Source organism: Scaptodrosophila lebanonensis, unplaced genomic scaffold (assembly GCF_003285725.1).
Source record: "Scaptodrosophila lebanonensis strain 11010-0011.00,11010-0021.00 unplaced genomic scaffold, SlebRS2 tig00000053-arrow-pilon, whole genome shotgun sequence".
NCBI lineage: Eukaryota > Metazoa > Arthropoda > Insecta > Diptera > Drosophilidae > Scaptodrosophila > Scaptodrosophila lebanonensis.
The window spans coordinates 8,263,249-8,277,110 of record NW_022060548.1 but is presented as its reverse complement, the minus strand read 5'-3'; the positions used below and the strand labels follow the sequence as shown (position 1 = coordinate 8,277,110).

Genomic DNA, 13,862 nt, shown 5'->3' with positions numbered 1-13,862 from the left:
ACGTCCGTCAAGAGCAGTTTTTTGCATTACTTCTAAAATGGGGTCACACTGAAGGACGCCGGAGTTTCCCTCGCACTGTCTTCACTCACCGTTTCGTGCATTTCACCGCTCTCGTCGAGCAGCGCCTCCAGGCTCTGATCATCTTTTGTGGGCGAGAGCGGTGGCGTGGGGGAGCGATTCTTGGCGGTGAGCATGGAACGTGGCAACAAATGGCGACCATAGTGTAAATACAAATAGCGTCCCCATTTCCGGCCGGCCACACCGCAAACAGCGGCAATGGCAAAGATTGCAAACACAAACCACATGTTGCGTGGACGGAGACGGCGGAAAAATTATCACCGTTATCAACAAAAGCAGCAGCAGCAGCAGCAGAGAGTTTGGGGGTGTGTGTGTGTTTCGGTCGAAAGCTTTTGCTGCTCAACTTTTTTGGCCCGCACTGTGCTAAAGCTTTCGTGCGCTCAACATTTGGCGCTTTTATATATTTATTTACGCTCTCGCTCGCGCTCGCACTGCCGCTCTCTCACACAGCTGCTGCCGCCTCTATTGGGGTCTTGTGACCCACGACTGTTCTTGCGCTGTAGCTTTTTTTCTTTCGTAATTTTGTGTTTTTCTGTTGTTGCCACAATTTTCATCACGCTCTTTGCTTTTGTTATTGTGTTTTGTTTTTTAAAACCGTGTTCCAACAATTTCCTGTTTAACTTTGGCTAATGTTTACTTTTTTCGCTTTCGCTGTTAAGCACACCGTTTAACACTATTGGAAGGAAATAATACTATTTAATTTTCTAATACATCTAACAGTTGAGTGCCGTCGCGCTCTTCAGCCGCTGCTGTTCGGCGTATTGCATTGGAAACAAGTTGCTGACTGACTGGCGACGATTCGCCTTCAAAGCGGACTCTGTGCACCAATGTGTGTGAGTGTGTGTGTGTGTGTGTGCTTGTATGTGTGTATTTGTGGGCATGACGAAATCCAAGAACAGGCAAAAGAAGTTAAAAGCGTTGATTTTGTTGCTCTTCTAATGCCAATGTCGCTCTCTTAAACACACTCTCTTGAGCTGTGAGCATACACTCAGAAAAAATGGATTTGTTGGATTGTTGTCTACTATTGAGAAATATAATTCTTGCATTTTTTAGCTCTACTTTTTGATATGTTGAAACAACTTTTTAAAGCTGAAAATTTGATAGTTTATTTACTTTTATATTTTTATCAAATTAATTCTACATTTTTAGAAATTGTTTTTCATAATTTCATTAAGTTGTTAAATACATATTAGGGTATTTAACAGGTTGAAATATTTTTTGTATTACATTATGAAGAAGTTTTTTTTTGTAAACTAAGAAATTCCCCGACCTAGTTCTATTTTGCTTTTCCCCTATTTCGCAAATCAGTGATTGGGACACATTTTTCTGATTCTTTCATCAGGATCCGGTGGATTGAAACAAAGCAAGAATTAATGTCAGGTTGTATTCATATTGAAGTTAATTAACTTAAATCAGTTAATTAATTTCGTCATTGATGTAATATAAAAAGAACTACATATTATCAAAAATAATATGAAATTCATTTAAATTCTACAAGAAAAACTTTTACAATAATAATAAACATTATAATAATAATGTGGCGTCAGATTTTACAGAAATTCTATATGGACTTTGTAGATAAAATTTTAAGCAATATGTTTTGTCACTTTTTATTAAGGGGAACACAGTTGCTTAAAAAGAAACTTCCTTAATGCATTTACCAGTTTGTGGGGTGAATTTTCTTTGAGTGTAGAAAAGCTTTAACAGCTGCGCTAATTGCGCTAATTTTGTTAACTTGTCAAATACAGATGTGTACCGAGTTCGCCCATTTTGACAGTTTTGAGTTGTGCTAACAGGTTTGTGTTGCTCGCAACATGTTGCTAGCGCTGTGCGAATGTTGCTGAGCATTTGGGGCGTGCGTATACGTAATTTTGTGTTGATTATTTGCCATTTCAACTGAGTTAGCAAGCATATTAGATCATAAATTATTTGAAAATTTGCACCGATCTGGGAGAGTGGCAGGTGCTAAGTGGATGATGGGGCTGCTTAGACGCATAACTGGAGCATGAGTGGATGACAACAGTTGCTATTTATTTTGATTTATGTTTTGTTTTTATTTTGATTTTTGCAGGGCTAGCTACGCTCACGTGCTGTTGGCCAAGTTGGCAATGCGTTTTGGCCAAGGCTGTTATGCATTTGGGTTAATTTTGTTTCAAGCCAAATGCTTTCGAGCGTTCGCTGAACGGGTTTTTTCTATTTTGCCGCTGCTTTTAAAAATAAACTCGGGGCAGCAATGCGCAAAAAGGGGCAGAGGAGAGCAGAAACGACGCATAGCCAAACAAATTTTAGTGTAGGCGTGACTCCAATTGAGTAAAACAACATTTTTCTTGTACATATTTATGATGCTATGGCATTTATATTTTAAGTGCAAGAGTTGCTTGACCTCTCGCCAAAAAAAAGACTAACAATTCACTAATTCAATGAGATTTTTGCGCTTGCAATTATTCGATTTGTTTTTATTTTGCTTAGACTGGAGAGCCAAAAAAAACTTGCAAAATGGCTGCCGCATGTGATGATGAAATAATCACGTGTTTACTTTAGATTCGTTTGCACAACTCAATCTGTCCACGATGTGGAAGATATATGCACAGAAGTCAGCCAACCATTTGCTGCCATATGTCATACGGACGCATTGTTGTCTCCCAACAATGAGACGCTTGCACAGTCACTGACTTTACAGGTTGAGTGATCGTATTATGTTACCAGCCAATGGTTATTTAATTAAAATTGTAATTGTAGAAATTATAAATAACTAGCACATGGAGCAAATTAATAGCGGATATATAATTTATATGTATATTAAATGACATTAAAACAATTTTTGCAATTTGTTCTATTTCAAATCCGTTTGATCATCACATCAAGTATATTTTGATACTTTGATGCACAGAACACTTTGCAACACTACTCAGAACACTTTGCAGCACTATTCAGGAGCATAGACTACCTGACACATTATATAATTTTGTGGTAAGTGCTCAGAAATATTAAAAAGTGTGCATTGGCAGAGCAGGCTTTGTTTGCTTGTTGCCTATTTATTTCTAAATCGGGATCAACCAACAACAAGCACAAATGACAGCCTGTTTTGAGAGTAATTTAGTGAGAAGTTTGTACTTGAAAAAAAAAATTGAATATATGAAAAATCAGAAAAATTGCATATTATTGGACATTGAGAGCAGGCTTTTCTTCTTTTTATTGTGTGTTTGTAATTATTTATATCTGGTCGCTTCTTCAGATAATACAGACACTACAAAAATATGAATGAGAATTCAATACAAAGAGAAAGGTGTAAAGAAAATAGGAAAGCTTTATAGTAAAGTTATTGATCAAGTCTCTTGGATTTACATATGTATAGCGTCAAAATATATATACTTAGATCATTGCTGCTTTCCAGGTTAAGCGCGGTTTTGACATCTGTTTACTGGTTTCAATTTTTTAGTAGCCAGTCAAAAAAATGTTCTGATGAAAACAAAATGAAAATTAAAAAGCTACGAGTTCTTTTTGAAACGGTTAATTTATAGATTAACATAGGAAGCTGGCTATCCATACTATTAGTTTTCACATTTCTTGCCTAATGATAGTTTTTATAGTGAAAAAACTGGCAAATACTATCAAACTTTTTCATAACTTCGTTCTACGCTATGCAGCTTAAATGCATAAATTACTTTCGATACCGGATGTATAGAGATTTTTAACTTATTTCGAAACATGTTTAACTATTTAAAGCATAAGTAGAATATATATTTTCAATGATTATGAAGTTTAAAGTAAATCCACGAATTCCTCTGTGGAAACATTCAATTACATGCTCCATTTGCTCACTTGAACTTTAGACTGAGTGATATGAGTAGTTGGTTAAAATACGATGCCGATACGATACTCGTAATCGATAGCTCTATTAAACATAGTTGCCCAGACGAAGCCAACAAACTGCTGCCAATACGCGTCTTGGACTCGACGTAAGCAGCTGTGACTTTTCAACTAAATCGAAAATTAAATCGAAATATATATCTATAACCCAGTCCATCTCGGTTTATTCGCAGATAAAACATTTCACAAATGGCTGACTGCGTTCCGCATTGAATTTCACTTCCACACGCCTTTTGTGCTTCGTTTGTTTGTTTGTTTGTTTGTTTTTGGCTTTGTTGTGATAGCCATTGTATTAAATTTAATTGCAGTTAAAAATCTGAAAGCATTTTAATTATAAAGGCAAGCTAAAGGTGAAAGAAATGTCAAATGTTGTGCTTCTATAATATACATAAGTATATTATTTGTTATTGTTAATAACAAAATTATGTCTTCGGGTTGTAACAAAAAATGCAAATATGTGAATTCTTGAAACCGGCTCACCAAGTCTATTTATATATATTTAGCCATGGACAAAACCCAATCATGGGCAATAAAGTATACAACTTTATGAAGCTATTGGCAGAAATTTCACCAACACACAAGACTTTATGAAAAACATGAAGATTTAAAAAGGTGGAGCAGAATTGACAGCCCGAGAGCCTTGAATTTAATTTAAACATATTTTTTGGAGAGTCATTGTGAAATGTTGAAAGAAATACGAGTATGACTGAGAAGTGATGCTTTAAAGTGCAGCAAGAGACTAGCAATTGCAGTCAGCCTGGGCCGAGAGATATTTATAGACACAGATCTCGAGTGGAAAGTGAGAGGTTTTCTAGAGTCAGTGCTGTTTCGTTGCTGTGAAGTCTCCTGAAAAGCAAGCTTTTAGGTAAAGAGAAAGCATTGCAGGTTATATAAACAATGCTGAGAAAAGGTGAGTGTGAATTTCAAAATCGCACTTCTTTACGCTATTTAGAGAATTTGAAACTAACTTAGAAAATCGTATTTAAACCGAACTCTTCCCTTTTCAAAAATGCAGTAAAACGTCGAAATATTGATGTGCGAAACAAAATCAGTTTTGTTTACATTTTATTTGCATTTTGCAATTTAAAGTTAGCTTAGTTGTCAGCTTTTCAGGGAATAATTTCACCCACAAATGTGTCGACTTTCACCTCAAAAACCTAAACCTTAAAGCGAACAACAACTTTTCTGTGACTGCAATAAGAAACCGTCTGAAAAATGTAATCTGCTTAACTGTAAGCTCTTCAGCTTAGAGGAAAAATAAATTGAAATGTTTTAATTAGTCAGCTAATGAAATAAACGGAAATTTCTAACATTTCACTCAGGAAAATGTAACTCTTTCACAAAAGAATGGAAAATGTATAACAAAATTATTTCACCCACAAATGAGTGACAATTATTATGCAAGTTTTCAATAAAGTATAATTTTTATTTTTTTCCTTAACATTAACTATTATTCTATTACTTTTTTAAAAATCTTTATTTCTCAGCTAATGACATAAATAGTTACTTTGAAAATATCACCCATAAATGAGGTTAAATTATTATCAAAATGTCAAAGCTTTCTTTCGATTGATTATTGGTGTTTTGTTGAAAATAAAAGCTTACATTTTAGTGCTCTATGGTGTTCCAGATGAAATTATATCTATTTTATATTCAGAGATGTTGGAAAAACTGTGCTCCCTATCGATTAAAGATTAATCTTTTTGCAGCATAATTATGCTAGTGAATAAAAAAAGAAATCAATGTTTTATTTTCCTAAAAATTCATCCCCAGAAGTATTATAATCAAAACAGTTTTCAAAAGCGCTTCTCTAAAATGTGGAAGTGTTTATTAAAACTTGTATTTAACTCTTAGGAGCTTGGACATTTCTAGCATTTGTAATGATTAAATTTTATACCTAGCTGATTATAAATTACATTTCTTGGACTCTTTAGTTGCTGAAGGACTCAAAATGATTGTAATTTCAATAGATTTGTTGTTTGTTATGAACTCTAAGTAATTGTCCTTTTAATTTTCTATTTGTATTGCACTCTATATATATATAGTATATAGGAATATTCAGAGCATACTATATAATTCTATGGCTTTGTAGCAAGTTCGTCGTTCTGGCATTATTATGCGCGTCATTGTCGGCATTTAAGTGACACCCACACAGCACATCGCTAGTAATTGTGCAATTATTTGAAGAAAGAACAGCTGTTTTGTTGTTGTTGTTGTTGTTATGTGGAGCTCAATTAAATTTGTATGACCTTGATGGCGTTTGAAAAAGAAACGGAAAGTACTTAGAAGCTTATTAGATGTGTTTGAGAATAGACAAAAGTGTCATTTAAATATGGTTTCAAAAAGTGAGTATAAAATGTAATTTTTATGTTATCTATTTAACTAATTATTATGTCAACTGAATAAAAACTCCGTGAATGTGTGTTAATAGCTTTTTGTTGGAAATTTCGAGACAGATGAGCAGAAATCGATATCTTCCTTGCAGTATACTAAAGAAACGGATCTATTGGAATTTATAATTGCTGGATATTACGAAAATGAGGCAAGTCAAGGACAGACGATATTGTTGTTGTTTGTTTTGAAGTCTTATCAATCAATCAGTGCTTTGAAATGTTTCTAATTTGTTGAAGTTTAAAGTATTTTTTGTTATTATTTTTTTAAAATTTATTTAGAGAAGATTATCGGTTAATGCTTCTCTAAAGTTAATAAAACTTCCTTTAAAAGCTTTTTCACAAAAATAGATTCGTTAGCAATAAAAAAAGTGTAATTCTACGCTTGATTATTGAAACAATGCTGAAGTTTTTCAAACACACCCTTATTGTAATTATGCTTTTTATAATTTTTATATGTATTTCCCAGGTCGACAGTCAATGTCTGTTGACATAAATAAATAAATAAAAATAATCTTATATTTTTAGTGAATTTTAAACCCTAATTCCGAATTTCTTAACGATTTTCTCAAACATTTTTATCGGCTACTTAACACAAACTATTGAGTTAAGTGCCACCCTTTGACATGCCAAGTTAATTTTATTTCCAAGCCCTAAACACGCTCGTGCTCAGATTAGAGACATTTTCCATTTAAATGTAATTCATAGAACTAAATAGAAGTTGAAACATTAAGGAAACGTAATTGGCTTTTATGAAAACTTTGCACGTTTTGCACGAAACAAAAAAAAAATAGAAATAAAAAAAAACGAGACAAGGTTTATGGCCTCAGAGCAGACATCTACTATATATACACAATATATTCGATATAATTGCATATGGCAAGAAATGCAATTGAGGCGCTTATGGGCTACCTTAATATGTTGTCTGAGGGGCTTAATTACAGGGCGTGTTGGAATTTAATTCGATTACTTGTACTTGTGAATTAGAAGAAGAAGACGATGTTGTTGTCGCCGACATGTTGCCAAAAAGATTTCGCAATGCTTTGAAATTTAGCATATCAATGGGCCGAGGGAGCGCCCTGTGGCCGGCCTCGAGGCATAAACAGAAGTACTTGTAAGGCAATGGGTATATCTGTAATTCCAGTAATACATGTACATATATGGACGCACTTAATGGTCAGCTGTGGCCGTTTATGGGGCGCATAATACGCGTATTGTTTTTATTTTTTGTATATTTCGTGAAGAGCACGCGATGTGTTTACGAAATGCGCTGTAAATTATTTGCAACACAGCCGCGATTTTCAAGAGAAACAAAACTTTCACCAACCAAAACGTAAATATCGATATACTACACAAGTATGCATGCATATACTACGAGTATAGTAGATATATCTGTTTTATTTTCCTCTTGTTTTTAAACAATTTTTTACAGACGCGCCGGCGTTCTTCACGCCTGTTTCGTGCACCGAGTACTGAGCGTTGAAAATATAGAAATTTCTCGATTTACCTTCTTCCTTATGTATTTGGCTATTTTGGATAATTTCATCGTTTTGGCGCTCATTTTTTTTTTTTTTTTTTTTATATTCGTCTTCTGTTTTCTCGTGTGATGACGAAATGGACGGCGGTGTGAAAATAGAAATTAGTTGGCCGGCCGTGTTTTGCTCACACAATCAGTTTTGAACTTTGCTGCTCTCTCGCTGACGACGACGGCGACGTCTTTTTCTTTACTTCTTTCAACGAAATAATTTATAATGAAAAACACAACAATCTTTCAGTTTCTTAGCGTGGCTAATTCTGGATACGCTCTTTGTCACAATTAGCGGCAACACAAATGTTGGAGGATTGCAAAGAAACTTCAGTCACATTTTTGCAGATGGGGTTCTGCTTTTCTTTTCCTCCCTGTTTTCTTGTTTTCTGTTTTAGTTATTAACAAATTATTTTATTTGACACGCGAAACTTATAAAGTTCAGCATAAACTTGTTAGCGGACGAGAGACGGAGAGCGAGAAGCGCGCCGGCAAGCGACAATAACTGCGGTGTTTGAATGTGTTGCGCAAACTAAAACAGCGTCCAAGTCCAAGCCCCCGTTGGGGCGCTTCAGTCGACGACGCTGACAGCGACGACGGCGACGTCGACGCAGCGCAGCTGCTGATAACTCGTCGTCTATTTGCCAAATGCAGATGAGCTTATGGGCTATGTTGCAATCAAAATGTTGGCCGGCAGTGTTTTATGTAAGATGGGTGGGTGTGTGCGGGGGTCGCTGTTAAAAATAGCGTAGACTGCAAGACGTTGCTGCACTGCTTGCGTTTGAAGCAAAAGAAGGTAGCTGCGCAGTCGCTGCTGATAACGCAATAGTGCGCAGCGGCTTTAATTTTTGAGCATCATCTGCCATATCCAATAATTTAATCAGCAGTGTTGAGAATGACATTCAATGACTGCAATGTGGCGTCCATTTGTTAAATGCTATGCTGCAGTAAGAATGTGTGCTGTGGGAACTATAATTTGGCCGGCAGTGTCACATATAGTGTACGTGCAGACTGCAAGGCGACGCGTCGTTGCTGCACTGCTTACCACCGCCTAGTGGGTGTCTGCTAATAAACAGACAGCAGCTGCGCAGTGGCTGCTGTTAACTCTACAGCAGTGCGCACAGACTTTTGAAACTCTGCCCTGACAAATAATTTAACCGGCACTGTTATGTTGTGATAAAAGCAGCGCAGTTGCGCAGATGTTGCGAATGACATTTAACGACTGCGAGGCTGCGCTGCTGATAACAGCGCTATCGAGTGGCCTCAGGCTGCTCTGCGGGCAGCAGCGTTTAGGTATGTTGTAAGCATCTCTGTTAATTAAAAATAACGCTGATGCTGTTTAAGCCAACAGTACTATTGTTGCGTACAGAAGAGCTGCACTGTAAAATTCCGCCACTTGCAACTTTTTTTTGGACAGCAGTGTTTATGCTGCGTGTGGGGAATAGCAAGCGTTTAAAAACGCGCGCGTCTTTTGTCGCATTGTTTGGATTGATGCCGCCAGCCAGCCAGCCAGCACACATTGTTGTTAATTTATTGACTTTATTTTACAGCTACAGCTGCGGCTAAACAAATCAAACACACACAATGACAGGCAAACAATAACAAATTGTTTAATTGAAAGGCGTGGCACATAATAGCGCAGAACCAACAACAACAACAACAACTGCTTCTTTTATTTTTGTTTTTTAACTGACACTACACTTTATTTGCGCCTGTTTTGGTTTTATTTCAATGGGTTTTTTGTTGTTCTTGTTCTGACGCACATCCTACGTACATATATACATATATATATATATATATATATACTCGTGTGTATATTTTTAGCGCATTTTCATTCAATGGCGCTGCAGGCCAATTGATTTTTATGGTTTTTAAATCATTTTATGTGCGAATTTTTTCGTCCCCTTTATTGATTATGAAAAGTCTGCACAAAATAATGACCTTGAGTGTGTGTGGGTTGGGTTGGTTAGTTGGTTAGCACTAGAACTAGATTATAGATGGAGGCTCGGCTCTTGTGTAATCGACTGGGTGTCCACTTCTAAGACCTTTGCTTGCGCATAAATAAAAAAAAGCTTGGCACGTTATGACTTATAACAACAATTATTAATGCGCACACGTACCCGCGAAGTCATTAATAACCAAGCTAGTGAAATGCAATAAATCGAATTGAGAAAAAAGTTTTTTGCAAACACACGTGGGACCACCGGGCGTCTAGTCTGGTTCTTGAATCAGATCAGATCGGATCGAATCGAGTGCAGTGCAATTGCAAGACATTGGCATTCTGCGATCTGTCTGTGAACTTGATTGGGGGAGCTGGGGCTTAATTGGCGGGCAGCCTAATAGTGCCCTATCGTGTGCAATTATTGAGTGATTGTGGCTTTAACTGACAAAAGTCCAATATGATTGGAATACGAGAAGTTATTTTTAGCTGAGCCGAACAGACTGGACAAAAGAATGGTTTAGTTACTAAATTTCAGTAAGATCTGTAAAAGTTCTCAACTCGCCTGAAGAACTCATCAGGATGTCTTCTAATAGCAAGATCATTAAAAAGGTGCTTTGCTATCTAGATATTTGCTCAAAAGATGCAATATTTTCCATTGTAGATCGTGTTACAATCACCAGAATCTGCTCTGATAGCAAGATCATTTAAAAGAGTGTTCTTCTATCTAGAAATTTACTCAAAAGAAGCAATATTTTACATTGAATAATACATTTGAATCTTCTCTAATAGATAGATCATTTAAAAGAGTGTTCTTCTATCTAGAAATTTACTCAAAAGAAGCAATATTTTACATTGAATACATTTGAATCTTCTCTAATAGATAGATCATTTAAAAGAGTGTTCTTCTATCTAGAAATTTACTGAAAAGAAGCAATATTTTACATTGAATACATTTGAATCTTCTCTAATAGATAGATCATTGAAAAGAGTGTTCTTCTATCTAGAAATTTACTCAAAAGAAGCAATATTTTCCATTGTAGATCGTGTTAAGATCACTAAAATTTATGCAGTTCGATTGTTATTGTTAAGTATTTGGATCTTTAGTTGAAAAGAACCGATCGTTCTTTGCTTGGAATGAACGCATTTATTTATAGAATTTAATAACATGTTCATTTAATCATTAACATGAGTCTTAGTCAGAGATATTTTATTATTTTAATCTTTGTTTTGTTAGCAAATTATTCACATGATCATTAAATTTCGGAATCTCCTATAACAGCTAGATAAGTAATAGGTTTCTGCATAGTTCATGCCTAAGTTTTATGAATATCAGTAATAGTTTGATCATTTTTAGTTTTGTTTCCAATTTAAAGATAATCTTTAAATCTTTAAGTTGAATATCATTAATATTATCGATTATTCTATTACTTCACTTTAGCTGATCTTTAATTGAATAGAACAGCATTCATCGAAGTAATCTTTTACTTAATTCGAACGTATCTTTAATTATTTTTCATAAATATCAATTTTTTCAAGTTCATTAATATTTCGAATATTATTAGGTCATCTTTTATTTATCTAAGCTTATCTCTGATTTTAGGGAACACACTATTGATTATTGAATATTCTGCCATGATCGGAATTATTACACTATAATTCATAACTGATCTTTTATGTTCTCTTTCTTCAATAAATATTCTGATACGATCACTGAATTTCAGAAAGATCATTAATATTTTGATCGTTTATTAATAATCCATCCATCATGTTATTTATTATTTTCTATCAATTCTTCTCAATTTTGCTTAAAGAGCTACATTTCTGTGTATTAAATTCATGGCACGATCAACATAAGGATCATCTGTTACTTCTTTGCAACTGATCTATGCTTGAAGAGAAGATTAAAGCCGTCTTTAATTTATATATTTCTAGCGATTATTACAGAAGTACGCGACTATCCTTAGTATTGCATTTATGGTTCCCATCAGATGCATGATCATTAATCAGCGTTCGTTTTATTAATTGATGATTGAGTATGTAGAGTTTTTTTGCTATGCAAATCAATGATCAGACATTTAATTATTGCGTTTAAATTGAAAATTAATGTTACAGAACTAACTAAAAACTTTGCACCATGAACAGCAGTTTAAAATGAACTCTTGCTTCGATCGCGAAATTTGAAAAGCGTGATCACATAATTACGACTTAAGTTTCGAAGCCAACTTGTAGTTTATTTATGACAAAGTTTATTATTTTTGATCACACGAGTATTTCGTATGACATGATCACTTTTAAATAAACCGCTGAGCATCTCAGTCGTTGCTTAGTAATCACTGAATCATTAGCGCTGGATCGTACTATCTATCCAATTGTTTTGAATAGAATGTAGGTCCAGATCAGCGATATCTGTTGTTGAAATTTGTTCAAAGACGTTTAATTGCTTGTCGCTTTCTTTTAATCTTTTAGGGTTCGCTAAAAATAAACAGATGGCATAAATTAAACGCAGTATTGTCGCAATTGCCACAAAGGATCAAGGCTGTGCCACACCCCAACGACACATAAAAAAAGACGTCATTAAAGAGGTACAGACAGGTATGCGAACAACGCCCTTTTCGACACTTTGCCAAGAATCAGAAGAACTTAAAGAATGCATTCTCAGTTTTACGATCGAGTACTTTGAAAATATATATACATATATATATCGTATTATATATGCAAATATGTACAAAAGACAAATATCTATAAAAGTAGCGGCCGCACTTTCAATTGTCCAGCCAATAGCTACAGTTGTTAATTGAAAGTAATTGATCAGAAGAGAGCACACATACATATATACACATCATATAAGTATGTATATATGTACGTATGGCAAGGCGCCCCACAAACCAATTGACTTGCTGGCGTCATAATTGTTGGGGTCCCGTTCCCAAAAACCAAACAAACAGATCAGAACAGGGAAAAAAGGGGGGAGGGAGCGACACCGATCGGCTTTCCGCCGTCTAATCGAACAGCGCATTATTTGGCATTATTTCAAACCGGATTCGGCATCAGAAAATAGACGTTGCTTGCAAAGGGGGAGGGGATTGCTTCTATGTAGTAAAACAACAGTAAACAGCATTAAAATAAAAACCGGCACCCAAGTACCAGATTTAATTTCAAACTCATTAAGACGCAATTTTAATTAATTAATTTTAAGCTGCGCTGATATTTAAAGGCAATACCAATTTATTGTTGTAATTTGAAAATATCAAAAATATTTCAAGCAAACAAAATTGATCTGCAAAGCTTTTACAATTATTCAATTATTTAATTTATTTACCTTTTTAGGTAATTAATTCGTTAGAAATGAATCAAATAATACAATATTTTATCTTATTCAGAGCTAGGGCTGCGAAAACAGCTGTTCGCTGAGCTCAGTGCAGGAAGAAGAAGCGTGTTGACTTCAATTGTGCAAAAGCTGTTTGCTATGAAATCAACACTTTCTAATAGTGATGATCACACAAGCAATTGTTTCCGAATTTAACTTCTAGGTTTATTATTTACTTCTTTGTAAATCAATAGATTTTTTATGGGATGGCCATAAACATCAGTCCTTCGACCTCCCCCCAATTAGATTAACTTTTCAGGTTTATAGTATATAGTAGGAGATGTTTTCAGAGCCAACTAATATTCCATAAAGTTTTAGACGTTTTTCATTGAAATGCCTCAATATAGCTTTGCTGCGGAACATCTTTTCCGAGGCCTTAGCTAAGCACTATGGGCATCAATTAATGAGATTATTCTGATCTTTCTTCGAAGATATTTTCGTTTTGGAGACTAATATACTTGCAAAAAGGTTTTTAAAAACACTTTTATAGTTAAGTTGATGAAGAAATGGTTGTGATTAGAATTCACATATCGAATAAGATTTATCGATGATAAAGAAAATGAAAAACCTATAGTTGAAGAGATTTAGAAGCGTTTACAAAATTTATTTAAAATAAAGCGATTACTATATACATATATGGAAGAAACTTGCGCCTATATATGACCCGATGTGTATATTCTACGATATCTA

General features: G+C 34.9%; 1 protein-coding gene across 24 annotated transcripts in view; it reads right to left on the bottom strand.

The window, feature by feature from the left end:
* LOC115623726 (TLD domain-containing protein 2) overlaps positions 1-13,862 on the bottom strand; it is a 127,050-nt gene that overhangs the window by 19,330 nt on the left and 93,858 nt on the right. The window contains exon 1 of one of the 24 annotated variants that reach the window (XM_030518233.1): positions 7,846-7,914. The exons of 22 other annotated variants lie outside the window; for them this stretch is intronic. In XM_030518233.1, the coding sequence (XP_030374093.1) occupies positions 7,846-7,899 (54 nt within the window). In that variant the 5' untranslated portion in view covers positions 7,900-7,914. Of the gene's footprint in view, positions 1-89; positions 470-7,845; positions 7,915-13,862 lie in introns of those variants that run through there. One more of the 24 variants, XM_030518231.1, reaches the window with a different exon arrangement.